This window comes from Dendronephthya gigantea, unplaced genomic scaffold, assembly GCF_004324835.1.
Source record: "Dendronephthya gigantea isolate DGI-Jeju-01 unplaced genomic scaffold, DenGig_1.0 000013F, whole genome shotgun sequence".
NCBI lineage: Eukaryota > Metazoa > Cnidaria > Anthozoa > Malacalcyonacea > Nephtheidae > Dendronephthya > Dendronephthya gigantea.
In genome coordinates this window covers 3,024,350-3,051,085 of record NW_021163023.1, presented here as the reverse complement: position 1 = coordinate 3,051,085, position 26,736 = coordinate 3,024,350, and the positions used below count along the sequence as shown (strand labels likewise).

Sequence of the window (26,736 nt, the reverse complement as noted above, 5' to 3'; positions counted from 1 at the left end):
TTGAGCTCAGCTCATATTTAAACGTTGCTCAAATTTGAAGAAAAAATATCTATTTGCTATTTCGTTTACAGAATATACTTCAATATTTCAATTGTAAAGAAATTTTATATGTATAGTCTGTGGAGACAAGTTGAATTCGAAAGTTTTTTATAATTCATCTTTTTTCTCTTCTTTTGCAGGTATGACTTTACCATCTGATTCAACAAATGTGGTTAGATCTTCCAGCGTTTTTTCTCCAGTGTAATCAACGACCTGAGAAAAATTATTTGCAAAAACAATGAGAAAAAATGCACTGTCAAGATAGACGAACGTATTTTTGTCATAGATATGGCACAGATTCAAAGTGTGTCGAGACACTGAAGAATGAGTATCAATACATCATATACATTACCTCGCCAGAATTCTTCGGGAACCATTTCAGAGTTGGGAGCCCTCTAACTTCTACGTTATCAATTTCATTTTTCGTAGCGTCAATCTTTGCAATAACAAGGCTTTTATCCTTCTTAAATTTTTCAGCCAGTTCGTCCCAAACTGGTGCTAATTCTTTACAGTGAGCACACCATGGGGCATCTATATAAAAGAAACGTGATTTCTATAGCGAATGGATGTTTGATCTTTGATATTCTAACAAAATAGTCAGAGTGCATTCGGTGAAAATTCTTACAGAATTCAACAAAGACATTCTTGGACTTGTCTAAAGCAATTTCATTGAAGTTCTTTCTTACAAGAACTTTGACAGGCTCTTTGTCCCAATCATCAGGGATCTCTTGTGTTAGTTTAAAGGGCTAAAAGGAATATAAATCGGTTGTAAGAATCTAGCCTTTTTTTCATTTCTTCATTACAAAAATACAACTGTAATTAAACGTACCTTAATTTTACCATCGACAAAATCTCGTGCGAATTTTCTTACAACATCACGAGTTAATGTTTCAAACTGATCTGGTTTGAATTTTTCTCTGCTTTTGCGGTCCAAAATACGAACAGTTGGCCTAAATATGTCGTCATCTTCAACTCCCAAGGAACCCAAATGTGCACCAGCGCTTTCTTCGTTATCAACATCGTAGTAAGCAAATACGATTTTGCCTTTGAATTCCTTGGCAATATCGTTGAAATAGCAGAGGATTTCAGGAAAGTTATTTGCACTGCTACTGAGGAATAAATAGTATGCAATTCTGACATTTCTCGTCTGGATCTCTCTGACTTTTCTTTTTACCATTTGGTTGACCAATGGTAGTCTGTTGGCGTCGACAAAGTTCGAGATTGTATCAGATTCATATTTACCAGTGAAAACAACACGACGCTCATCAAACTAAAACGATCAGGTTATTCAAGTAATATTACGGATGAATGGACGAGATGAAGCAAGGAAACAATCTGCTATAAGAGTTTGAAAGATGCTTTAACTCCGTTTTAGATAACATTTAAAACAAGAGAGTATATTTCATTCACTCATTTCATTCACATGCTTTCCCTCTTTACTCAACCACATTCATGAAACGTTCTGCGCTAGGCCAAACCAATATGACAGGATGTCTTACGATAAAAATATTCTCACATGGTAATTAACACTTACCTGCTTAAAGAGAATAATCCCATTTCCATGAATTTCATATTTCTTAGCAATATTCGCATTTGAAACAATTCCAAACACAGCTTCATCAATGCTGTCAGCAACCTCGATAAAAGCTTTCGCCTCGGAAGACTCCGCATTGGGAAAGAATCCAACAATGGCGACTTCGTCATCTTGAATGAAACTCTTCACATCTTCGATGGTCGCCAAATTCTTGGCTGGCTGGGTTGTCTTTTTGTTCAACCACGCTACAAGGTCCTCGGCAAATCTTCCAGCTAAAGAAAAATGTTCTCTTTTAACCTACTGCATGATTTAGGAGGACTCGCACTATTGCATGATTGTTTCCAATTGTCGGTCAGACCATTTTTGTCTTGCACCATGCATTGAAGTGCAGGGAATTCGGAAAAAAATCAGTCGAGTTTTACCCTTGCACTAGAAATCGCTGAATAATTCATTACGCTCCAAATTTTCAGTGTAATTCAACTTTCTACCTAGAATACTTTATGCTCAATATTTCACATGGAACAGTTCCTGAAGACACGGACACGGAAGTGAGGAGTTGTCGCGACGTTTGAATTCGCGCGCGAGACTTTACTAGTGACACGTCACTGCTCGCTAGCCGGCAAACGGTATGACCCTGTGACCTCTCTTGCAAAATCCTGCAACTCAACAACTTATTCTCTATGATTCATACCCCTATGTTCAATAATTTCTTCGTCCTTGAAGAGCTTAATGGTTGGATATCCCCTCACATCGAATCTATCAGCCAGTTCTGTCTCCGCGATAGCGTCAACTTTAGCTAGTTTTATCTTAGAGCCCTCTTCTTCCAGCATATCTGCTGCAGCTTTGTACTCGGGAACCAGAGCTTTGCATGCACCGCACCATTCAGCATCTGTGGAGAAGAAAAAACAAGAAATACCAGATGAGAAATTGGTCAGAGCTATCACCAATGAAATTACATCAAACTTACAAAATTCAACTAAAATTGGTTTGTGCTTAGCAATAGCGCTGTCAAAGTTGTCCTTCGTCAACACCAGAATGTTGCCATCTTTTGCAATCTCATCTTCAGAGAACACCGGGCCCACAAGGGCGATCATTAACAACACGTATACTTTCATTTTGGTAACAAGAAATCCACAACACTGTCTCCACGTGAATCATAAAGTGATCAAAAGCGATCATTTCTTCAAAAGTTAAAGCAGCAAATTCTCAACTCGCGCACGCGTGCTAGATGAGCTTGTGTCGTGCTTTTCTCTAATTGGTCCATGCTTAGTTAGTCTTCGATCATTCTTGTGATTATAGGCTAAATTTTTAACAACCTATATTGTCGAAAATATTGATGAGCTTCCGAAATGAACCGACTTCATATTGATGAAAACTCCTAAGCGCCTTTCGTATCATTTGCCTTTTTGACCTGCAAGCAGAAAGCCTTTCTCAGTATTTCTAATTTAAACAAGCAGGAAGCTTTTCCAACTCTGTTTGCACAATTTTACACGCTAATCTTTTCCATCTTGACACAATGGACCTGCTCGAGTGATCGTTGCATAGTTTAATGTGATATTGCCCAGCATATGTTGAGTATCGATTTACTGACGAAAGAGTTTTTCGAGACACGTTGTATGCAAAGACACATGAATGTTAAGACCTTTTTTCTGTTCAAAATTGTCATTAGTATTTCTCTTCTCATCCTATGCATTTACAGTGATTTGTATGTGGTATAAGACGCACGTTGTTTATGGAATAAAATGAAAACACATCGTCATCTTTGTAGAAATATTTCCCTATTAAATTAGCCCAAGTAGTGATTGTCGGAAATTTAGGCTGTCATTCTCCGCCCTTTACGACGGAAACATCAACTGCGCTGCGGATATTTTGTGAGTCATGCATTCTCGATCATGCGCAAAACATGCATACCAGTTATCCACGTGTCACAACGCCGCGGGATATATGGGGACACACGGGAATTATCCATAACATTTAGTGTTCTAAATTTCTGTGAAATGGATAAAAATAATGCAGAGAATATCTTTGTCTTACTAGATCGCTGGTAAAGTTAAAGATAGTCCCTGATACTTATTGCTCTTCTGATAAGAGACAAAATAATTCTTGTTCTTCACAAGAAACAAGGCACTCAGCTTGTAAATCGCTTTCATCATTTTGTTTGTATATAAGTGACTCACTAATATACAAAAGATAGCGCGAGTCATTGCATTTCGATGCGATTTTTTAAGCGACCCGATTAATAATTCATATCATGAATTATTATTCATATTGATCATTTCTGAAATTAGCGCAATATTATACATTCCAACACGTGATAATGGTTCGAAATCCGGATCACGTGGGAGAAATTCCACGCCTCGTGAAGAGCCTGGAGGAAGTACCATTTGGAAAGAGTAGAAAAAATGGCAGACAGCGCAGAAATTAAACCAATAGACAATGAAGAAATCGAAGAAACACCGGGCTATGTTCCTCCTGCCGAAAAATCCTTGAAGGAAATTCAAGACCTTGATCAGGACGATGAATCTTTGCAAAAATACAAAGCACAATTGTTGGCCGGGGCGGGCGAAAAGTTAGGTAGAAGAACCTTGTATATTTATAGAAATTTTCATCAAATTTCGATGGACTTTGTAACATTGATGTTACATTTTTGTTTAGTAAAGTTTAAATATGTTGCTTTGTAATCTTAGTTTGTAAATTTCGCTACAATTTCAAAGAGAATCCGGAAAATCAGTACGGAAGTTCTGCCTAAAAACTCGATATTTTCATTTGTACGAATATTGTTTGTAAATATCTGAGCAGAGTGTAGAGTTTCCTAACTAACCTGGTTTATTTACTTCGTATGAATGTTGCTACATTTGTAGACGAAGGTGGTGCAAATGTTTTAGTCAAACAACTGGCTATTAAAGTAGAGGGTCGAGATGATATCAAGATTGATCTCACTGCTGGTAAGAGTATTGTTTGTTGATTTTGTACAATACTCTTTTTCCGCCTTTATAACTATTTTTTTGCTTCTTCATGAAGATGATCTTTCAAAGTTAAAGTCAAACCCTTTAGTCATCAAAGAAGGAGTAGACTACCGGGTAGAAATCTTGTTCAGGGTAAGTAATACAGCTCGTTTCGACACGCTTGAAGTGAACATTGAAATAGCCACGCAGGGAACATTTATAATTGCCACCGTTTCCGGAAGCAGTGTTTGAAGGCTTGAATAAACTTGTTTATAACCTACCAGGCTATACTAAAGAAACTTTGCATTAAAGAAATAACTTTCATTTCATGTATTTCTGATGCAGAATGTGGAGGTGGGGGGCATTTGCCCCCCAGTAATAGCTCTGTACCCTGTGAACTCAACCACTTAAGTTGTTTGACATTAGGCAAAGCTCAGCTGTAATTAATTGAAATGACCACCCACCTAGTCAAGAGGAGTTAATTCTCTGATATGTATTCTGTTGCAGGTGCAAAGAGAAATTGTGGCTGGTTTAAGATATTTCCAAGTCATTTCAAGAAAGGGAATTAAAGGTTAGCATAAGGAGTATTGTGGTTGCCTGACCCAACAACATTTCCACCATGGTCATCATGCTGTTGTGTCAGGACATTTAGCTTCAAGGCTAGGTTTACATGTATTTCCAGTGAAACCAGTGATGTCTAAAAGCAAAATGTCCTCCATTTTCATCAACTAATGTCTCAACTAGACAACCATGGCCTGTCTTCATGTCCTCAACAAAACAACATTGTTTCTGTTTAGTTGACAAGAATGCGTTTATGGTGGGTAGTTATGGTCCAAAGGCAGAAGCCCAATGTTACTTAACTCCATCAGAACAAGCCCCCAGTGGGATGCTTTCACGAGGTCATTATACAGTTAAGAGCAAATTTACAGATGATGATAAAAATGTTTTCTTGGAATGGGAATGGGCATTTGATATTAAAAAGGACTGGGAGTGATTTCTGGCTAATACTAATGACAATAGATTATTATGCGTAATTGTTAATTATAATGATGTGCACAGCTGCTTTTCCCATGAATGTAATATTTTTTGTTGACTTCATATTTTGTATAAATTAATATTAATAATAATGCTGAGAAGAAGCATTTAATAAAATTAGTTTTCAAGTATTTTCACAATCTATCTTTTTGGAAACATGCAATATATATAAAAAATTATTTGAATTATTGCTGTCTGCTGTCTAAGTTTCAGGGAACATGAACAGGCATGCTGATAAACTTTGAAGAATATGCTTAAAGATTTAGGAGGTTCATTCATGCCTGACTTCCTTCATGGATGAAAATTTCATTTTTCTTTTGAAAGATAATTCAGAAAAGTGCATAGATCTTCCAAAAAACCTACACCAATTGGGAAAACTAGCTCAAAATGAAAACTTATTTACAATGTTATACCTTACACTTGCGTTTTCATATTTCTCAAACAAGTTTAGGGAAATTGTGCATAAAGCCTTTTTCTTTGCATGAAATATGATACCAATAAATAGGTTATATTTAAAATTATTTTCTAACAAACTGGGTAATCAGGAAACAGGGACCCTGTTTTCTTTTGCCCATTTCTTCATAGTGCGTATGATATATTCCACCTGGGGATTACCAGTGTTTCGTAATAACTGCAGAACATCACGCAACGTTTCTCTACAAACATTCACAAAACAGCCTCAGTAAAGCTCTGGAGCAGACCTTAGACCTGAGGACCATTGAGAATGATGACATACTTGCAATATTCATAGAAATAAGTCTTACAAGTTAAAACAAACATCTTGGCAGTCTTAGACTTAGACTGGGTAAATGCCAAGTGAATCATGGTTTATGGCAAAACAAAAAAAAGCTGATTTGCTTTGCTTTGCTTGACAATGTTATTTTCGTTGGTATTTGCCAGAAGGAGTTTCTCCTCCTGGATAAGAAATATGTACTTACCTTGGTTCATGGCCAGCGATAATCTGTTGAAATATTCCTACACAAGCACCACGCTTTCCATCCCAATATTCCGGGTTAGGATCAAGTCTTTCCAGAACGTCAAATGCTTTCGCAGCATAGTAGAAATGACCCATCTAAAACAATTTATTTTATCCATAAGGTTTACTTAATTACCTGACAAGGTGAAGACTTCACCATGTCTGCCAAACCACAGCAGAACTACGTGCAGGAAAACAAAAATCTTCATTGTTACCTTGTAGCAGTCATTAGCAATCAATTGCAAGAGACTGAACGATTCTGCGGAGGTCTCCATCTTCAAGTACAGCTCCCAAGCCAACCTCGCCTTTCTGTTCATGATATCTAACATTGAAATGAACCTTTATCAAGACTTACAAAAATATCTTTTGTCTGTCTTCACCAGCATGCAGGTCTGGAAGACAACGATCTTGAGTGGGTAAAACTAGGTCAATACGAGAGAAGAGGAAGATAATAATTCCTAGCAGAGGATGGGAGAATCTGGTCACTTACAACATCTCGCCAGCCAACTCAGGTATGTATAGTCGTTCTTGAGCTTCTCTGATTGAATGAGGAGAAAAATCTTAATGAAAACAAAATATACGAGGATTGTTAGTTTTGAAGGAAAACCCCCGGACTAATTCTCATTCTGATCTTACACTGGCCACGACAGTCAAGTATATGCATTCTGAGAAACAGTCAAATGAGAGAAGTTTCCTTTGCATGTATATGATTCATAACTAGACCAAGGTTTCGCTTAAGATCTTGATTTCGTGAACTCACCTCTTCAGCTTCCTTGAAGTTTCCAGAAGCTGCCTTTGCTTGTGCGTAGTTGAAGTTGAACGCATCGTCGTTGTAAAAGTAACTCTGTAAAAAGATGAACTAAAGCTTTTAAAAAAATCCTTGGTTACCAGCGTGTAACTGCAGGATAACAACGTTCCAGGCTTTCTGACTGTATTAGAATCTTCACTACATTTGAAGTACCGTCAAAGAAACGCAGATTTTAACAGGACTATACAGCCTTATATGTAATAAGACAAACCTTTACAGAATTCAAGTAGATTAGAACATCTTCGAATTGCTTCAACAGAAAGAAACACGACGCCATACACTGTCGACCAGGAATTGTGTCTAAATACGAAAATTTGAAATAACGTTCAAACAATAGCGTTCATATTAATGTTTGGTCTGCAGTGTATCTTACCGCATTCACTAGCTGAGCCTCCCACTAGTTGAAAATATTGCTGGGCAATCTTTAAATGCTCTCTCTAGAGTAAATTGCAAAATCGTTGATAAGTGCATGGGCTTAATCTTAAATAAAGCAATAAAACTAAATCTTTACTACACCATACCGAGCCTTGTTCTTGCCCAAGAGCAGCATTGACCACGCCTTTCAATATGTACTCCTGCAATGAAATCAAAAACACATATTTTTCACACACTTGCATAGAAAGGGATGAAGAAACATGCAGAAAGAAACTGGTTGAATAACAACGAAAAAACATTATTCTTACAGGAGGAACAGTTGGCTCTAAATCTTTGATAAGATTGTAGGCTTCTAGGACGTCGTCTAAAATAATTACAAAATATTCAAGTCAGATTGACGATTGGATTCCGCCCTGATGCCATACGGAACGCTACAGGGAAAATAGAAAAAATTGGCATTACAAAGTAACTACATATATTTTACCTTGCTTGAGATAGTAGATCACCTAACAAAATATAATGTGTATAATGTAAGTATTGATCAATATTAATGAAGTATGTCGGTTTTCTATAACTAAATTCTATACAATTCTCAATTTTCACTTGAAAGAGTTTATCTCGCTGCTAGTAGTTTGCCTTGTAGCCACAACCTCTCTCCTTGCTTCCTATGACATAGTCAAGCAATCTACACGATTTCAAGATTTTTTTCAAACTTGATAATTCGAGAATTTGTTTTAAATCTGAGCAATGCAGGCTCAATTTCTAAGAAGCAAAGAACCACAACAGATTCACGTTTCCAACAGCGGTGGAGTCAGAATACCGTACACGGTTGCAATATCGAGAAGTTTGAGTATTTATCATCACAATTTATTTTCTTTCTATTCTATTATTTCTTTACATGCATAATACAAAAATATAGTTCATTGATATTCTTCATTGCATGCTTATTATTCCTGTTCTGAAGTTATCAATGTGAAAATTAAAGAATCACGATTAAAAAATTGGATTTGAACTAATGCTATAATTCTGCAAGTGAAGGTTAAGCTTCTTTAATGTCTGTATAACTTTCCTCGTCCATTTTTGATGGATAATCTGACATTGTGTCTGAACCGGTTCCACAACAATCCACGTCCATCTTCGATTGATCTTTTGCCACAGTAATAACCACAGCCTTTTTATATTCCTTAGCACTCAAAAACATGCAACGAACTTCACGATCAGACTCTATAGGAATGAGTTCTTCTTTTTCATTAATAACTGTCTCTTGATGCAAAACTTGGGACTTGGTGTCAATACCGGTGCATCTTGCTATTTCTTCTCTCAAACCACAAAGCGAATTGTTGTTCGTTGAGCAACGTTTTAAGACGCCCTCTTCTCCCCGTACGAAAAATCTATTCGCTTCACCATTCCCAGCGTCTGTTGATTCAGTTGGTTCTTTCCATTCTCTCCATCCACCAGTAATCCAAGCTTGTGCTATATCTAAAGCTTCTTCAGCATTCAGACGTTCTTCAGGCTGGTCTTTCATAAGGTTTGAAAACAGACGAAATAGAATACTATCGTCTTTATGATACAAATCATTCTGACCTCGTTCACGATTTTTAAGAGCAAGAAACTCTTTTTTCCACAGTTTTTTATCCTCAAGGTAACGACAGAGAAAATACAGCACAATTCCTGCACTGTAGAGATCGACTTTGTAATCATAATTATCAGTTTCCAGTTCCGGCGCTCTGAACAGTTCGTTTCCTATTCCAGAAGATAATTTCTGTAGTTTTGGTGCATGCGTCAACGAGGGAGATGAGCTGAGTACAGAACCAATCTCCCGAGCAAGACCAAAATCAGCAATCTTAACATTAATCTCACAAATACTGTTTGGCTTAGGATTAGCAATAAGGATATTACTGATATGAATATCGCGGTGTACAATTTTTATGGCATGCAGTGCATTAAGACCGTTCAATATCTGTGGAAACACTTGCTGGTAAAATCGAGGTGGGTCTCGACATTTGATCATCTCGGCACCGCCGAACTCGTTCTTGTAAACGAACACTTCCAAGGCGACACGACAGAGTTCCATTTGAATGAACAAATGTGGACGGTCACAAACGTCGCTTTTCCAACAGCAGAAATACTTAATATTGTTCTTGAGATGCAAGTCTTTATTAGTAAGAACATCCAACTCTCGTTTTGGATATTTTGCTGATTCTCCGTGCTTAATAGGGAGAATTTTGATGGCGTATTTCATTTCATCAATCAAATGTTTCGCTTGAACAACGTGGCCAAAACTTCCTTTACCAAGCGGCAATTCGTATTTATAGTCCCGTTGTTCTAAAATTTTTTTGATATCATCCAACGCCGCTTTTTCCTCTTCTTTTAAATCGTCCCCCATGTGAAGAAATATTTGGTGACAAGGTAGAATGAAGGAGAAATGTATCAGGAGATTTTGTTGAATATCTACACTCGAGTTCCCTCGTGACTAAGTTTGAAACATGATATTCAAATACGGACATTAACTATTCATGATTCCAAGAAGAATCACCGGAAGTCTTCAGCAAAGATCCACAGCTCGTCGGCAGTCAATGTTGATTTAGGGAGCGGTCATAAAGTAACTGCTAGGGTGGGCCGGAGGAAATAAAGATGGGCCATGAAATTATTTTCATTAGTTTGGGTGGGCCATCAATTACTTTTTGTGAAAATGGATGGGCCATGAAACAAAATACAGCCTGTTTGCACTCAATACATACTATAAGCGACGCTGCATGGTTGGTTTGATCAAAGTGATAGACACGCTGTACATTAACATATATAGCAGGATGGGTCATGAAACTTTTCCAATGACTTATGATGGGCTTTTAGATCTTTTCTAGATTTTCAGGATGGGCCACCGAATTTTTTTAGGAAAACAGATTTTTCCCTCCGGCCCACCCTAGCAGTTACTTTATGACCGCTCCCTTAACTCAAATGACTGTAAGCACATTGTTTCATTAGGTACAACATATGATGTCCACTTCAAGTCGTTTGTAGTTTTAACAACGTAATTCATAGATCCCCTATTCTTAGGCTTAATATAACCTTATCCCCACTCTAATCATAATCCATCATCTCAGCCTAACCCTGATCTTAATCCAACTCTTAACCTGATCCTCAACTTTAGCCGAATCCTAACCGCATTCCAACTCCAATCCTAAGGTTGCAGATCGTAATTCCTAAAATTAATTTAATTCTAATCCTTAAGTTAATTTAAAATTAATAAAGAACTCACCAAATTTAATCTCGCCTCAGGGATAACATCAACGAGTGGAGGCAGAACTTGCAAAGCGCCTTCACCAGCACGAAACACGACCTGCGAATGAAACACACGGATGTCACAGTGGATCTTACATCTGAACTTGTATGGTGATACGAACTGGTAATTCTAGGAGTTTTGCGGAACTTACCAAGTTGTGTTTCATGAGATCTTTAGCAAATTCAAACGAGGGTGAGGCGATTTCTTGCAATGTTTTTAGCTCAGCCTGTAAAAAGAGAAGGTAGATCAGTAACGATAAAGCACGCACCCAATTATTTCATACAAGATCAGTTCAAATGAACAGCCGAGAAAACCTTAACTTTTGCATGCCAGTTTAACCACTCTTAATAAGGCAAGTCGTTGACTTTTCCAACCTTTTAAAAATTGCAAACTTGCTCCGGAGTTATTAGACGTTTTGAAATGGTATACAAACGTGTTTCAAAGTAGAAATAGGATACATATCTGGTGAAATGTTCAGAATACTCACCTCAGCAGCTTTCCCGTTATAAAGGCGAAAGTGATTACACGCTTTCAGATTTACAGCAATTGCACTAAATAAAAATACCAGAGCTTGAGAGTGAAACTGGAGTTCATAGTGTAGTCAATTAAAAAACCGCAAATCGTCTTTAGCGAAATGGTGACAAAAGATCTTTTTTCATTTTCTGCACACATTAGTACCTCGTATGTAGAGCCTACCTGTCAGGATAGTGTTGTAAATACACGGCGAGAACTTCCTGAGATACGTCATAATAATCTAATTTGTAGTAGCATAACGCAACGTAACAATTCAACGCCAGATAGTCTCTGAAAAAAACAGGGAATAATAATTTTATGATTTTCCACAGATTGGATAATTAATGAAGACACCTGGTGAAGTCAAAGCTCACTATGTTTAGCTTTGGAAACACTTGGAAACACTTGGAAACAGTTGGAAACACTTGGAAACAATATGAGCAATAAAACTCACTGTTGGGGAGACAAAACGTGTCAATACATGTCTAAATCTCGTTTTGGAGTATCTTAGTGCAAACAAAACCACATCAATTGCACTTTTTGCCACGTAAGAACCAATAGGCTCACTCTTGTTAGCACAGAATCAGTAAATTACATACGTTAGGAAGTGGGAGTCAACAGATATGCTGTGAACAGGCTTGAAAAACCATTTCACTTTGTTGTCAGATGGAATAGCAAGTGGTAGAATGCTGCCCAGGTCTTTATTTTCATCATACATAACACTCACCTGTTATCCAACAAAATTCTTTTATAGATGTCAATTGCCTCCTGATAGTGACTTCTCAAATAGTGAATCGAAGCAAGACTCAACTAAATTGAAGGAAAAACCAAGTCTAATATTTTTGTGACCTACGTAATTACTGGACATTGATATTAGTAGATAAAGATAACAGATTAGAACCTGTTTCATACTTCTCCAAAGAATCGTCAAGGGAAGAAGAAAACGCTGCATACCTGATCCTCAATAATATCTTGCAATTGCTGATGATAATTCATTAACCTTTTTTCATCATTAAACTGTAATAAAAAAAAGAATTGTTCAGGGAACATGACTTGCTTGTTCACCTCTGTATTTAGTAGTATGATTACTCAATATGTATCTTGAAGGTACGAACCTTATGAGACAGATGAAAGAGAAGTCGATTCTGTCCACGACTACCAGGTCCTAAGGGATGTAATTCAGCATAAAGTTTAGTAGAATGAAAATGGTTTCATCTGGTTTGTTAGCATTGAATGTTGGACATGTAAAATCCAATCACATTTTAAATAAATAAGTCTACAGCACAATACAAATATCTTTCAAATGTTTTTAGACTGCATTGTGAGCTTGTCAGTCCTCAAGCTGTGTCAGTCCTCAATCAATATTAATAGGTTATCATGATCTTGATCCCACGGTACCTTTGAATGCAGCTTCATCAGCTTCTTTGTACATCCCCAAGAAGAAATAACAGCAAGCAATATTGATCCAAATCTCAGGCATTTCATCATTCCCCTTTACCAGCTCTTTGTATTCCTGCACAAACAAACACACAAACAGCTGATGGTTAAAAATTTGGTTGACATCATTTGTGTTCTGATTTGTTTCTCATTACACACCTGTAAAGCTGCTTTGTAATCACCCAAATGAAATGCACAATACGCACTCCACAAGCTGTTCTTTTCATCTGCTTTGCCAGAATTTTTACTGAACTAAAATTGAAACATTACAGACTCAATATTAACGAGCATACTACATCATCGGGTATCCCTATTGCAGCATCATAAGCTGCACAAATGATTTTGCACACACCTGACCAAAATTAGGTGGTAGCGAGATATCTAGATCTGGGGGGGGTGCATATTCACATATTACATACCGTAGATACATTATAGCTTGTAAAAGAAATTGGTCGGACATAAAACAGATATATGAAATATGGAACTTCCCCCGTACTTTATTAAGCTTCAAGGTACAGCCCAAAATTTTGGGAGTAGTTCTATCACTTCTATGTATCAAAAACCAACAACAAAATACAATTTACCTCTAGCAAAGTTCTTGCTCCAGTGAAGTCTCTATTCTGCAAGAATTCTTCAACTTTTGGGATCTTTTTCTTCTTCTTATTTTCCCTGCTTGTCCCAGCAGAGCCTGGACCCATTGCAGGCTTTGTTCTTGAAAGAATCTATAGAAATCAGACAACATTATAATACATTGATTGTTATTTTAGAAAGAAAAACACAATTCTTTGTATTACTCTACTCCTGCTGTGAAAATCCTACCATTGACAAGTGCTTTACGTCATAACTCACCATTTTTATCAAAACAATCGGCTATATCACTGGATTTTCGTTATAAATTTGCTTGAATTCTGTAAAATTTCGTAGCAGACAACATTGTTAGTTTCGGTCGCCATGACACAGACTGTGGGGACTGGGAGCGAATCCACTTTGACAAGTATTATTTGAAAATACTATAAACTTTCACTATTTTTGCTCATGTAATATTTTGACGCAATTAGATATAAAAACTTGCGTGGAAATAAAATATTTTTGACATTAAATTTGATCATACCAAATGCTCGCAATGATTCCGGGGGGAGGACACTTGCAACCTGCGATACACGCGCAGGAAACCCTGAATAACTTGTTTGTATAACATTTGTTCATAAAGTCCTTCAGAAGGAGAAAGTTTCACATTTCCACGGGAATTTTAGTGGCCTACAGCTCCATAAACAACGGGTTGAATATGGCCCTGTCCCCCAGTGAAATGATAGCTCTGTCCCCCAGTGACGTCACGTAGCGCTTCTCGCCCAAATTTGGTCCCTTTTTGACTCGTTGTGCAGCAGCTGTTGACAAGATGGCGTCCAGATCTGAACAAGACGGAGATAATGAAGCCGTGAGGCAGTGTGAAGAATACGTAGACAGCCATAGCATTCAGCCTATTTTAAAAGAATGCATCTTTCAATTGTGTATGTCAAAACCGTCAAATCCGTACAAATTCCTTCGTGAATACTTTGAAAAGCTCGAAAAGGTTTGTTGTTTATTTAACTTGCCTCATAATTCGTGTACACTTCACGGCTTTGTGTTTGCGTTTCTATCCATGTACCTGCTTACCCGTGCTCGGTATCCATTGCTAGGAGAGCGAGAGACATTCTGGAGACGATGAAAGCAAAGGAGAAGCCGGTGAAGCGGAGGAAAGATTTAGCGAGGAGGTTCCACAACCAAAACATCCCATACGTCGAGGACGTCGTGGTGGTGTTAGCGCCAGTGTTATTTCCGAAGCAGATGCAACATCTTATGTTAAAAAGGTACAACAATAAAAAGCATTATATTTTCGTACTGATTATATGTTTTCCTTGCATGGTAATTTTTTCATCTACCTTTAAATTGACGTATTTTTTTAAGGTTGTACCGAAAGATTACAAAACTATGGCGGCTTTGCAGAAAGCAATAGCGAAGAATATCCTCTTCTCGCATTTGGACGAGACCGAACGAAGGTTGGATTTTTACCAAGCAAATATATTAAAAAGCAATTCAGTGGCCACTGTGTTTTGTTCTGATAGTTTGTTGAACAACAGTAGGGGGTTATAGTCCAAGAGCGTAACATGGAAAACCAAAATTACTGTTGATCGAGAACGATTATCAATGGCCAGTTATAAATAAGGGTCTGTTATGAGCGGTGTGCATCGCGCTTACCTCAAAGATTAATTTTTAATGGAAGGGTTTCGATGTTATTTATGGGAACACGAATTATTTAGAATAGATTCCTCCTAGAATAGATTTCATCACTGGAGTGACTGTACCTAAAGAGGTTTTAGTTGGATTTTAAGAGTTGTTTTATAATGGTGTAAAGTGGGTCTCTAATCTTTCCTTCTTATACATACGAACTAAAATTTACATCCCAGCATAAAGATATTTCACATTTTCAATTTTTTAAAATATTTTATCCTGAGATTTTTTTGCTATATACCAAGAAAGATGAGCTAAAATTTCTATCTATATGATTAATGCTAGACACAGAGAACAGGGCATAACTCAGCTCAGATGGCTGTCTACATTTTCATGTCATCAAAGGCGATATAAACATATAAATTTTTAAATGCTAGTCCTTACTCTGACCATAACCTTTCTGGGACTAAAAATGCTCATCATTTGATGCCCAGCAATATTTAAAGTCATTCAGACAGGTAGTAAATGTGGCATGCCATCGTCTCCAAGTCGATCATAGTTTGAAAATGCAATTTCCATGTAGCAGCAGCAGGTGCAAGAACTAGTAATTACAAACCTTGTCAACAATTGTGAGGCCATCTGGTAGTGGTCCAGCATCTTGCATTAAACACAATACACAATATGTCTAAACCTGCAATCCAAAACATGAGAAACATGTTGACCCATGACTGGTTGAAGACATATTCCCCAGCACCTTCACAACAGTTGTAGAAACACATTTCACCAATCTTCATCTTGTTTATCATATCACGTTGTTTTATTGTAGTGATATTTTCGATGCCATGTTTTTGGTGAAACACAATATTGGTGAAATTGTCATCCAACAGGGTGGGTTAACCATCACTACCATTCTTCAGATAAACTGCATTCTTTATAATGTTTCATGAATGGTAATTCAACTTACTGTCTTCCCATTTCAGGAGAAGAAGGTGATAATTTCTATATCATTGACAGTGGTGAAGTTGAGGTAATATTGGCTACAATTCTGAGTGACTTTCTCTATGAACATTGCTGAAAATGCACTCATATTTCACTTAATTTTCCAAGGTTTATGTGAATGACCATTTGGTGTCAGTAATTGGCGAGGGTGGGGCATTTGGAGAGTTAGCTTTGATCTATGGTACACCAAGAGCTGCTACCATAAAGGTTGGTCATCAATGGAAGAATACTGTTCTTGTTTCAATTATTAATAGTATCTTTCTGTGTGATCCACAGGGTAAAACAGACCTGAAGTTATGGGCAATTGACCGAGTGAGCTACCGTAGGATCATTATGCTTAGTCAGATCCGCAAGAGGGAGTTGTACGAACGATTCTTAGAGAAGGTCTCGATTCTTGAATCGCTGGACAAATGGGAAAGACTAACGGTTGCTGATGCTCTTGAACCTGTCTCCTTTGAAGACGGAGAGTATGTGGTTATTCAGGGGGAACAAGGAGAAGACTTTTATATCATCGTCGAGGTATCATCTTGTAAATATAAGAAACGTTATATCTCTATTCCATGATTCATGATTCCATCCTCTCCCCCCGGTTTGCTCATCTTTCTTCTTAGTTATGAATCTTTGTCTTGTTCAGGGAAACGCGGTTGTTCTCCAAAGGCGAAGTGCGAACGAACCATTTGTCGAAGTTGGTCGACTTGGGCAGTCTGATTATTTTGGTAAGTCAATGGTCTCCTACTGGTCTCCTACCGGCGTTTCTTTCACTCAAAAGTCTGTTGACCCAATGCTCTTAATTCATTGAATCAAGTTCTCTCTTTTCTTCACAACCTCTCTTGTGTTTCTTGACTGATTTTCAAAACACTTCTCTTCCAGGTGAAATAGCCTTGTTATTGAACAGACGTCGAGCGGCGACCGTCCAGGCGCAGGGTCCTCTCAAGTGCGTCAAGTTGGATCGACAGAGATTCGAAAGATTGCTGGGTCCATGTGTCGATATCTTGAAACGAAATATCGAGCAATATAACAGCTTCGTCTCAATAGTTGTTTAAACTATCACCCTAAACTTATAATGCATGAAATATTTCCTTTCAAGTCAATCTTACAACAAACAATGGAAATAATAATATAGAGATCACAGTTATTTTGTCAAGAGAAGAAGAGGAACGTTTAGCCCGGCAGCGTGTACAAATATACCTACAAAATTGATCTCTTATTTATATTTTAACGAACTATGCTTTTCCTGTCAAGATAAAAATGGTTAATAGGACAGAATCTATAATTTATCTCCGTCCTGGTTTATGCTGGAAATCAATGTCATTACTCGTCAAATGCGTATCGCAATTCCATGTTCGAAACCCAGAAATATTGGGAACAATTTTGAATGTTATTCAGCGACTTGAATTTCCTCCAAAATCAGTATTTCATCTTTTGACGGTTCCGTAGAAACCATAAAGTTTCACGATTCACGGATATCACATTCAGCAAAGTTGCTTTGTGCATTTCTGACGAAAAATGATCGAATTCTGTTGTAAATCTGGCTCCAGGAGGAGTCTTGCAATATAGTCATTCTAAGTTGTATGTTATGTTAACTTGTTGAAATATTGTGCCAATTTTAAAATATGGAAAACACAATTAGATAATGAAATTACCCCAGCCAATTATTGTGTTTTACTGACCGTCATTGCTGTAGTTTAGATAAAAAACGATTAAGGGTTAGAGGCTTTAGATCATTGCTTCAGACGAGTCCTGCGCCTTGCACATCCCTCTATTCAATAGAGCACACTTCCAAAACGTTCTTCACAAACAGTTTTTTTATGGATATTATACATATAATTCGTTTTAAGTAATGATTTTCGATAATATAGTTACATATATCGATGTATGCGTTATTTCAACTTTAAATTAACGTGTTTTGAAATCACTAAGGTGATACCATGAGTTACCAAATATCTTAAATTAGATTTAGAGAAACAGGTTAAACTATACAACAATTAGATTTAAAAATTCCAATTAAATTATTTTAATATATAGTTAAGCGTAGCGTTAAATTAGGAGTTACACAAAGTCAGGCAATTAAACTTAAAGTCTTGTGTCGCTTAAAGGATGATCAGGATCCAATAAAGCTAATCGCTCCAATAAATCAGACGTGGTAGGTTTCTTCCCACTCAAGCAATACTCCATTATTTTATGCAACTATAGATGCAAGAACAATGGTATTTGTATAAATAAAGAAAATCTCATACACACCTCACGTCGATGCATTGAGGATTTTTTAAAACAGTTTACATAAGAAAGATGACTATGAAGTCTTGAAATGTAATGTGAATTTCTTATCCCCCTTGCCGAAAGTTTTTTTAATCTTCTTTATAGAAATAAATCATTGAGAGTTGATAAAATCGTATAACGAGTAACAACTAACCTGGGTGAGTTTCTCAAATGATGGACAAACTTGAAGAAATATCTGGATAACATTTCCAAACGCTGTCACGTTGCTTTCAAGTGCCTCTTTCAAATTTTTTCTACCAACTTCGTCATCCTTTCCCTCTGAAGCGATGGAGTCGATAAATTTCGTTGCATGAAGTCCTCCAAGTAAGGCGCTCTCAACTTCTAGCTATCAAGAATAAGTAACGATCGATAAATGGGATAGGAGGTGATGATATTGAATCATACAGGAGGGATAGGAGGTGATGATATTGGATCATACATGCAGGACTTCTTCCTTACCTCAGATGACTTGAGAAGAATTATATTTTCTGGAAGAATAGCGTCATGAACAATTTGTTTTGACGAAAGGTAATCAATAGCTGTCATAAGATCGTTTAAAATCCAATAAATGGTCTCCTCCGTGATCTCATTCTGCTCCATTTGCAGGAATTTCTTTAATGTTAGTCTCGAAGGAAGTTCATAACACACCAGGCTGTAATGAAATACGAGTGAAGTTTGTTAGTTGTATTTTGTACTCTGCTTGCCGAGCTCAAAAAGGTTTTAAAAGCGCATACCAATCGTCAGGTTTTATCTCCATCATGTTACTTGCCAAGGAGTCGCTTCTCTCAACGAAAACGTTTGCCCCTAAACACAAAAATTGAGCTGACAGTAGGCAGTAGAAATCTATATACTTGGATCATTTTCAACCATTTTCAAACATCTCAATGGATGTGAAGTGATATGATGGAGCTAACCTTTAGCGCTCCACAGGAACTGCAGGATATTATCATGTCCGCCATCCAGCGATAGCCAAGAAAGAATATTAGTTGTCGCTTTCCACAATGTTTCATATTCGTTCTTATAAACATTAATCAAACATGGCGTCTCTTCTCCGTCAACGTCAACAGCAAGACAGGTTTGCTGTAAAAAAGATGATGCGAAGATCAGAAACTTACTGCTCTTTTATGAAAGAAAATAAATCTTTACGTATCTTGGGTACTAAGACACGATATGTAATAAAAGACATGACAACTTACTATGACTCCGTGTCCATCATCACTCAAGTATTTAACATCCTCCACCATCCTGATGCGATATTCTATAGCTGAGGTTGACTCAGTAAAACTACTCTCAGCCATATTGTCATCGTTAGTATATCCTTCGCTGATAATCCCCAGTTTGCGAATAGACTGAGGGGTACTTAGCGATGACACAGTTGTATTAAAATGATCAACGTTCGAAATAACACTAACTTCGCTTGAATAACGTCTTAAAGCTCCTGTTCATAACATAAAGAAAAAAAGAAAAAGCATTTGTAAACCATAGTAAATTTCTTAGATATGTAGTTTCAACATAGGAAACTTCAACGCTGGAACAACCCGTACGAGAAGCAAATTGAATGGATATTCTTGACAGTTCATTACGACTACCTACCGTTGTCTCTTTTTCGTCCACGTTTTGAGAAAGCTCTTCTTGCAGTTGGAATTTTTTTACGAACATACGGTGTTGAAAAGGTGTATAGCAATGGATTGATTGACGAATTTATTGGCAACACAAAGACAGCGATCCACGCATAAACCTGCTTTGAAGGATCATAAAGATTGCCTGTCAACGCCAGGATGCTGATTATTATGACGGGGAACCAGCAGAAGAAATCAGTCAAAATGATGAACATCATTCGCTTTGCAAGAGTGGAATCTTGATTCATTCTGGTAGACCTTACCTGATAAAAAATAAAATTGATCAACAGTTACAGGGGGGTTAGGAAGATGTCGAGAATTGGGGGGTGTGAGCATGCTCACGGGGGGCAACCATGCTTCAATCGAAAAAAACCTCACCGCATTTGCTGCCTTCACTATCGTATGGTACATAATCACATACGCGAGGAGTATAAAGATGAAGGAAACGCCATTCAGAATGAGGAAGATGGACACAGAGTATTGCCAACCAGATGGGCGTTCACGTGATAACTGCAGCGGCAGACAGACCGCTGAACGACCAAAGAAGTGAACATTGTTTTTGAAATCGTAAAAATACGAGTCGTGGAACAACGGAGCTAGGGATATACAAAACCCCAGGATCCAGACCACACACATGATACTTGCAGCCTTCTTCATTGACCAGCGACGGAAACGAAACGGAAAGACAATGCAGACCAAGCGATCTATTGTAATCACAGTCAACGTTATTACGGAAACCTCGCTAGAAACGGTCGATATCACTCCAGCAAATATACAAAGACCACTTGCACGCCAAGTGAAGTCATGTTTAAAATACACTCCGTGCCAGGTCCTGTCCTGATACGCGATTATCAACATGTAGATTCCCATCATAAAGTCAGCAACGGCGAGATTTGTCAAGAGAAATGAATTTACTTTGTTGCTATCTTTTGCAGCGGAGCGCCATATTATTACGATGAGGTTCCCAGCAAACGCCATCACACCAAGAACCCAGATGGAGTATTTGAGGACAATGTTCTTGAGAAGTTCATCGCAACTTGAGAAACCGTCCTGATCTTTTGAGACACAGTTAACGTTCGGGATACTGTGCTTGGCATAACAGCATAGAGTAAAGTGATCTACTTGCCTGTTTCAATAAAAAATATACTGGATTTTACCCAATGTTCGAACTCGCTCTGACTTAATCAGAATAGCAGATTTCAGTGGGATACCACGTTTGATTGTGGAGCGATTAATTCCATCTCAAAATTTCATTATATTGTAAAACAGAACTTACACCTGACGTAAAGACACGAGATTTTCAAACAGATCTTCTGGAATACTCTGCAGTTGATTCCCCGACAAATCTCTAGGAAATTGTGCAAATATAATGGATCAATATATGGGAATTAATCTTTGTGATTGCAGGACTTGAAAATAGTCAATTTCTTGGCTTTTGAAGAACGCCTCCACCTTTGTAGTACTTTAGTTTCGACAAAAACTCAGAAATGAATCTTTGAAAGTAAACAATGATGGGTGTATACTTACAACTGAACCAAATTTCTCAAATCGTGAAATGCCCCCGACTGGATATTTTTTATTTCGTTTTTCCGGACATCTCTGAAACAAACGAACACATTCTGATTCAAAGTGATGAAAAAGGTTTAAATAATTTTCAAGGTCATAGCTATAAGTCTCACAATATTTCCAGGTAAATCTTATTTCTTAACCACGATGATTTGATAATATCCAGCTTGTTGTTATTCAAAATTCTGAAATAAAAAACCCAGGTAATAAGCAATCTCTCGAAGCTTGTAATTTGCCAAAGAAAAACACTTACAAAATCTTCATCGCCGTAAGATCATCAAAGACAGAATTTCCAATTTCTCCCAGCTCATTGTTCTCAAGATATCTGTTAAATGTTAAATTGCATGTTCTTTGAACGATGGCTTAAATGAGTTTAGAGCTTTTCAAATCATGCAAACTTACAGATACTGAAGATTCGTGAGTCCAGTAAACACTCCATTGTTTAACCGTTTCAAAAAATTCTTACGAAGACTCCTATAAAACGATGATATTCGCGTAAGCAGAGAAACTTAAATATTCATGTGGTATATTGTTAAACTGGTGAATACATTTCTTCATTTCTGGACGGTTATAGTTTACGGAACAATTTGCCATAAAAAAATTCACTTTTATATACAAACACGTTCGTTTCCAGTGAGGAATAATCCAGATCATTTGGACTTACAATGTGCGAAGATTACTCTGAGAGGAAAACAAACCAGTGTTTAACTCGTCAATCCTGTTTTTACCAACATCTCTAAAAGTTAACAAAAGGACTTTGACAACATATTTTTAGATCGCTTTACAATCATTAATTTGACGCAAAATATTCCTCGAAAAAGGATCGGTCATGCATGCTGTGTCTAGATTCTTTGATAATCACGTCAGGATGTATATGCCAAAATATTACTAATTAATACTCACAAAATTTCCAGAGAGGAGAGATCAAGAAAAAGTCTTTTAGAGAAAGACTTGATATAGTTTTGAGTCAAGCGTCTAAAACAAATGTTAAAAATTATTTGTTTTATGCTACAGATGTACAAGGATAAAGCGTGTGCATGGGTGATCATTTACTCACAGGGTTTGCAAAGATGCCAGATTTTGAAACGTCTCTTTGTCTACATCGAAAATTTTATTATCGATGCAACTCCTGAAATTAAAACAAGAAATCCATAGAGACACAATCTCAGTAAAAATAAAAATATTTTGACTACCAATGGTCGGCAAGCAACGAAATCACACCAGCATGTATGATATCATTTCATACTAATTTAGATCGACATAGCCTAGCCTTAAAACTCTATAAAGTCGTACTTACAAATATTCTAATTTCGTCAAATTTTTAAAGTCATCTCCACCAAGCTTGATCAAATAACTGTGATCAAAGTTTCTATAAACAAAACAAGTCATGAAGCATGCAACGAGAGACTTTTGTATCAACGAGGTGTTAAGGAGGTCTTCTGTATCTATGTATCTTGATTCTTACATAACATTCGTTGTTGCTGGAAAGAACTCAGGAACTGTGACCAGGTCGCTTCCCTGAACATAAACCTTTGAACTATTTGATCTGATGTTGGAGCAAATTACGGAGGAATGACAGTCTGAAGAAGAAATATGAAAAATATAAAAAATATTTCACTGACAATCGAAAGGATAAAGACAAAAAAGAGCTGCCATTTTCCAGTAAAAAGAACGTTATTCGGTCACAACAACCCCAATGAACGAGCCAACCAGTCTTGTAAAAACTAACCTGGAACTCTGCCAACGAGACAGATGTCTTCAATGAGATTATCTGCAGGGAAGAGAAAAACAAAAAATATATCTTTTTTATGAATTTTCAACTGTTTTCAACAGTTCAACTGTGGTTTTTAGTCTCTTGTTTTTGAGAGCATATGAATATTTGCTCAAGATAATCAGAATCAAGGATTATCCCCATGAAATATCCCCTTCTTGAGATTTCATTAATCTTCAAAATACTCACCAGGAATGGCGTTATATGTAAGCATAAAACCTGTCCCAACATCCCTTTCGTCTGTCGTGAATACTATATATAGACTGTTGCTTGCAGAGACAAACGGCGTGCTTATCGAATCAATTCCGCAATACGAGATTCCTGCTTGTTTAGAAGAGCGACTATCAAAAACGACCAACGCGTCGCTTTTGCATTGTTTGTGAAACTCTAAATTAAGAAACTCGATTTTCAGGAATAGATGGTGACCCTTCGGTACTTCGATTGTCCAGGATCTTCTCATGTTGTTTAGGTACAACCCGGGATAATATGGTGATTTAATGGATCCCGAGAGTTTATCAGAAACCTTTGTGTGCCATTCTATACATGAAGTAAACGAGAACGATCATTTAAAATCAATCCTTCATAGTCTCCTTCCGTACACCTTCAATATTTTACTATACTCTAATAATCTGTTGAAAGAATCGCGTATATAGCTATATATAGGGTTATATAACATCTTAGCTTACATTTACCTTGAGCATTTGATGGAACTGGATCACAGAAATCTTCTACAAAGAAGATATTATCAATACTTGCTTCACTTCCAACAAACCATAGTTTTGCCGTGATATAAACCTGCCAAGGAAAGGAAACATGTATGACTTCAATAAATCAGAAACCACCAAATGCAACTTCTTCTTACTTCACTTCACTTACCCTAAACTCTGATACGAGTCCTAATGAAACCTGGCCGCTCTTCCAGAATTCATTTCCTTGTGAATCTTTAATGGACCATAACCTCTCAATCGCCGTGTTCCTTGGTTCAACTGAAATTTCAAGCTCGGAATCTTTCCCAAACAAACGATAGTTGAAATGCATGCACACACCACGGACTCTTTCAAACAGCACGTTCATCCAAGGAGACGCCAGGATCAGGGTGGATGGTAACGATGAGTGTTGTGTTTTATTGCTGGTTAGACGGGTACCTAAATGAAAACATAATCTCAAGAACTGCAGAATGAAGCGACTGTTCTGATACTGCAGTTCCATAGAAGAAGCTGAGTGAATTAGATAGAAAATATATACGCAACCAGCTAGGTCTGAAACGCAAGTTGAGAAGTGATCATGGTGACGTGAACCCCATATGCACTCAAACAAACCCGTGGGAAGGTTCGAAAAAGTGGAGAAGAAGTGCTTACGTTTCTTATGCATGCATCATGGTTGGACATGCATAGAGATGTGCGAGAAATAAAGCTAAGATCATTCTCGCAGAAGTAGTTCAGTTTAATCTTTTAAAGCGGTTCTGACTTGCCCCGTTTTTAAAGCCACGCGACGCTCACCTTTACTGGAAATACATTCTCCCCTTTTGAAGGACAATGTTTTCACAAGGAAGGATTTAGTTTGTTCTGTGGTAATATCAGGTGATGCCGTAGTTTCACAGCCAGTTGCAAGCACAGAAATTTCGTGAAATTTTAGAACTCTTGACCATACATTGGGTTTAGTCATCTTTCCTCGAAATTTGCATTTAGACTTTTTAAATTCATCAGTCGTTCTCTCAGAACAACTTCCCTATATTGAGTAAATATAAGAAGAAATTAATGAACTTATTCTTTCACATGAACAAAGATGTCAATTGTGACCTTTCCTTTTTGACGTACACTCAAAAAACTCACATGGCAGATTTCTTTTATAATTTTGCGCAATTCAACAAACTGGTCATGCACACATAGCATATTTGTGTCCAAACGCTGCAGCTATGAGCTGCGATTGACAACCTCACCTACCTCACCTAGCTTTATAATATTATCACCAGCACTTTGATCCGTCACATAAGATTTCGACAAATTAAAGGTTCCTATATCCGTCATGAAACCATCCACAAAGAACTTCCATAATTTTGCCTGTGTGTCGACACTGAAGCAAAGATGTTGCCACGTCTCAAACGAGACAAACGCATTCGTCAAACTAACGGGAAAAATGAAAACAGACCTCTTTGAATGAAATCTCAGTGAAGCATTCATGGCTGCATGTAGACAGCCAACAACTTACCTGTTCCAGTCATAAAAATTTACCCTGAATTTCTTTCTCACTTTCAAAATAGATTTTCAATGCTAACTTTTCACCAAATGAGACCACATTCACTCTAGTTTTATTTTTCGTAGCAACAAACACCCAAACACATAAAGTTATTTGATTAATTTCTTTTGGTCTGTCAGCAGTCAAAAACATCTCTTCAAGAATAAATCCTCGGAATAAATAGATATCGACTTTGTCATGGGAGGGTTGAAAGTATTCTTTTGGAATACCTGTGTGTGCGTAAAAAAACTGCATGTCAGTCTTTCTTGTTGTAATATTTGATAACGAATAACTGAATCACTGGTCAAAAGAAAGGAACACACGTTAGAAGACTGCATGCACCGGTACGAGTACTCACGTACCGAAGAAGAAGGAATATATTGAAGCAATCACTGGATCTTGTTCGACCTCGCGATACCAGCGAGAACTAGCATCATAGGAATAGTCTCCCCATCCACACCAGTCAGTTTCAAAATCGCAGGAACCGTTGCCTAAATAAAACATTAGTTATGAGCTAACACTTCGCGTCTGCTTGGACGAGATGATAAACGACTGCATCATTAAGGTAACAAACATGACTCGGCCAAAGTATTGCCACAAAAGTTAAGGGTCTGGTATTTTCTACTAAATAAACTTTAGAATGCTCCTGACGTGAAATATTGAAATATAAAAGAATCTTATATATATTGTATTTTATAACTCACCTAGTCTGTATTCGCACATGAAACCAACTCTTTCCAAATCGTTTCCAGGTGAAGGACGGGGCCAGTGATGGAATATTTTGATACTGTTCGATTCCATTATTTTTCTAACATATTCCTCCTCTGTATTGTCATTGAACGAGACCAATGAAGCGCCTGAAACTCGCTTGCAATACGCCAGTGCCTTGTCCCATGTCATTTTTGCCGGGTAAGCTTTGTAGCAACTTGTTCGGAAATTTTCCCAATCATGTGGACAAAATACAGACTTCGCCTGCGAGGTATCTGCATGACAGGATATTGCAAAAAATTTCAGAAGATGATTTTATTTATTTATTTATTTATTTTAAGATCTATTTACCAGTGGTGTAGCCTGCCGACGAATGAGTCTTGCTATGCAAGTCTCGAGTTATTATATAAAATATCCATTTCCTCA

The 26,736-nt window shown here is 37.3% G+C and overlaps 5 protein-coding genes across 9 annotated transcripts; 2 read left to right on the top strand and 3 right to left on the bottom strand.

The window, feature by feature from the left end:
* Window positions 1-35: 35 nt before the first annotated feature.
* LOC114519469 (protein disulfide-isomerase 2-like) lies at window positions 36-3,004 on the bottom strand. The gene is made up of 7 exons (XM_028539609.1): window positions 2,541-3,004; window positions 2,265-2,462; window positions 1,574-1,845; window positions 869-1,309; window positions 665-785; window positions 392-570; window positions 36-252 (listed from the first exon to the last, which is right to left on the bottom strand). Exons 1-7 carry the CDS (start codon window positions 2,686-2,688, stop codon window positions 148-150), a joined length of 1,464 nt encoding a protein of 487 aa, XP_028395410.1. The 5' UTR covers window positions 2,689-3,004; the 3' UTR covers window positions 36-147.
* A 900-nt stretch (window positions 3,005-3,904) lies between these two features.
* LOC114519571 (rho GDP-dissociation inhibitor 1-like) lies at window positions 3,905-5,538 on the top strand. The gene is made up of 5 exons (XM_028539724.1): window positions 3,905-4,147; window positions 4,435-4,518; window positions 4,595-4,671; window positions 5,026-5,089; window positions 5,316-5,538. Exons 1-5 carry the CDS (start codon window positions 3,976-3,978, stop codon window positions 5,510-5,512), a joined length of 594 nt encoding a protein of 197 aa, XP_028395525.1. The 5' UTR covers window positions 3,905-3,975; the 3' UTR covers window positions 5,513-5,538.
* Window positions 5,539-5,690: 152 nt separating this feature from the next.
* LOC114519568 (intraflagellar transport protein 56-like) lies at window positions 5,691-25,578 on the bottom strand. Of its 5 annotated transcripts, XR_003686585.1 has the most exons (25): window positions 25,311-25,578; window positions 24,867-25,095; window positions 24,244-24,512; window positions 24,060-24,162; window positions 23,557-23,904; window positions 23,326-23,367; window positions 23,062-23,176; window positions 22,894-22,965; window positions 22,654-22,725; window positions 22,500-22,571; window positions 22,261-22,332; window positions 21,999-22,070; window positions 21,850-21,921; window positions 21,710-21,781; window positions 21,558-21,629; window positions 21,307-21,378; window positions 20,409-21,156; window positions 20,005-20,293; window positions 19,608-19,849; window positions 19,326-19,491; window positions 19,146-19,215; window positions 18,871-19,063; window positions 18,566-18,757; window positions 14,057-14,354; window positions 13,795-13,853 (listed from the first exon to the last, which is right to left on the bottom strand). XR_003686585.1 is itself a non-coding variant. In XM_028539717.1 (24 exons), the coding sequence occupies exons 1-24, from the start codon at window positions 25,545-25,547 to the stop codon at window positions 18,226-18,228; spliced, it is 4,005 nt and encodes a 1,334-aa protein (XP_028395518.1). In that variant the 5' UTR covers window positions 25,548-25,578; the 3' UTR covers window positions 18,024-18,225. The 5 variants fall into 5 exon arrangements, 4 of the variants coding, with proteins under 4 accessions (XP_028395522.1, XP_028395518.1, XP_028395520.1 ...); XM_028539717.1 differs by lacking the exons at window positions 13,795-13,853; window positions 14,057-14,354 and adding an exon at window positions 18,024-18,339; XM_028539719.1 differs by lacking the exons at window positions 13,795-13,853; window positions 14,057-14,354 and adding an exon at window positions 18,024-18,339 and having other exon boundaries at window positions 25,316-25,578.
* On the bottom strand, window positions 8,722-10,293 carry LOC114519569 (interferon-induced, double-stranded RNA-activated protein kinase-like). The gene has a single exon (XM_028539722.1). It carries the CDS (start codon window positions 10,096-10,098, stop codon window positions 8,752-8,754), a length of 1,347 nt encoding a protein of 448 aa, XP_028395523.1. The 5' UTR covers window positions 10,099-10,293; the 3' UTR covers window positions 8,722-8,751.
* On the top strand, window positions 14,237-17,848 carry LOC114519570 (cAMP-dependent protein kinase type I-beta regulatory subunit-like). The gene is made up of 9 exons (XM_028539723.1): window positions 14,237-14,515; window positions 14,622-14,792; window positions 14,890-14,981; window positions 15,980-16,041; window positions 16,134-16,180; window positions 16,261-16,359; window positions 16,429-16,671; window positions 16,787-16,868; window positions 17,023-17,848. Exons 1-9 carry the CDS (start codon window positions 14,342-14,344, stop codon window positions 17,193-17,195), a joined length of 1,143 nt encoding a protein of 380 aa, XP_028395524.1. The 5' UTR covers window positions 14,237-14,341; the 3' UTR covers window positions 17,196-17,848.
* Window positions 25,579-26,736: the final 1,158 nt, after the last annotated feature.

Excerpts from the sequence above, each read along its gene's own strand:
- LOC114519569 (XM_028539722.1), bottom strand. The coding sequence starts at position 10,098 with ATGGGGGACGATTTAAAAGAAGAGGAAAAAGCGGCGTTGGATGATATC.
- LOC114519568 (XM_028539717.1), bottom strand. The coding sequence starts at position 25,547 with ATGAATGCTTCACTGAGATTTCATTCAAAGAGGTCTGTTTTCATTTTT. Across the intron at positions 25,096-25,310 it reads ATATTATAAAGCTAGGTGAG|GGAAGTTGTTCTGAGAGAAC; the intron begins GTAGGTGAGGTT and ends TACTCAATATAG. Across the intron at positions 22,333-22,499 it reads CTCTCCTCTCTGGAAATTTT|AGATGTTGGTAAAAACAGGA; the intron begins GTGAGTATTAAT and ends GTTAACTTTTAG.
- LOC114519571 (XM_028539724.1), top strand. The coding sequence starts at position 3,976 with ATGGCAGACAGCGCAGAAATTAAACCAATAGACAATGAAGAAATCGAA. Across the intron at positions 4,519-4,594 it reads CAAGATTGATCTCACTGCTG|ATGATCTTTCAAAGTTAAAG; the intron begins GTAAGAGTATTG and ends TTCTTCATGAAG. Across the intron at positions 5,090-5,315 it reads TTCAAGAAAGGGAATTAAAG|TTGACAAGAATGCGTTTATG; the intron begins GTTAGCATAAGG and ends GTTTCTGTTTAG.
- LOC114519469 (XM_028539609.1), bottom strand. The coding sequence starts at position 2,688 with ATGAAAGTATACGTGTTGTTAATGATCGCCCTTGTGGGCCCGGTGTTC. Across the intron at positions 2,463-2,540 it reads ACCAATTTTAGTTGAATTTT|ATGCTGAATGGTGCGGTGCA; the intron begins GTAAGTTTGATG and ends TCTTCTCCACAG. Across the intron at positions 786-868 it reads TTGTCGATGGTAAAATTAAG|CCCTTTAAACTAACACAAGA; the intron begins GTACGTTTAATT and ends TATTCCTTTTAG.
- LOC114519570 (XM_028539723.1), top strand. The coding sequence starts at position 14,342 with ATGGCGTCCAGATCTGAACAAGACGGAGATAATGAAGCCGTGAGGCAG. Across the intron at positions 14,516-14,621 it reads ACTTTGAAAAGCTCGAAAAG|GAGAGCGAGAGACATTCTGG; the intron begins GTTTGTTGTTTA and ends ATCCATTGCTAG. Across the intron at positions 16,672-16,786 it reads ACTTTTATATCATCGTCGAG|GGAAACGCGGTTGTTCTCCA; the intron begins GTATCATCTTGT and ends TGTCTTGTTCAG.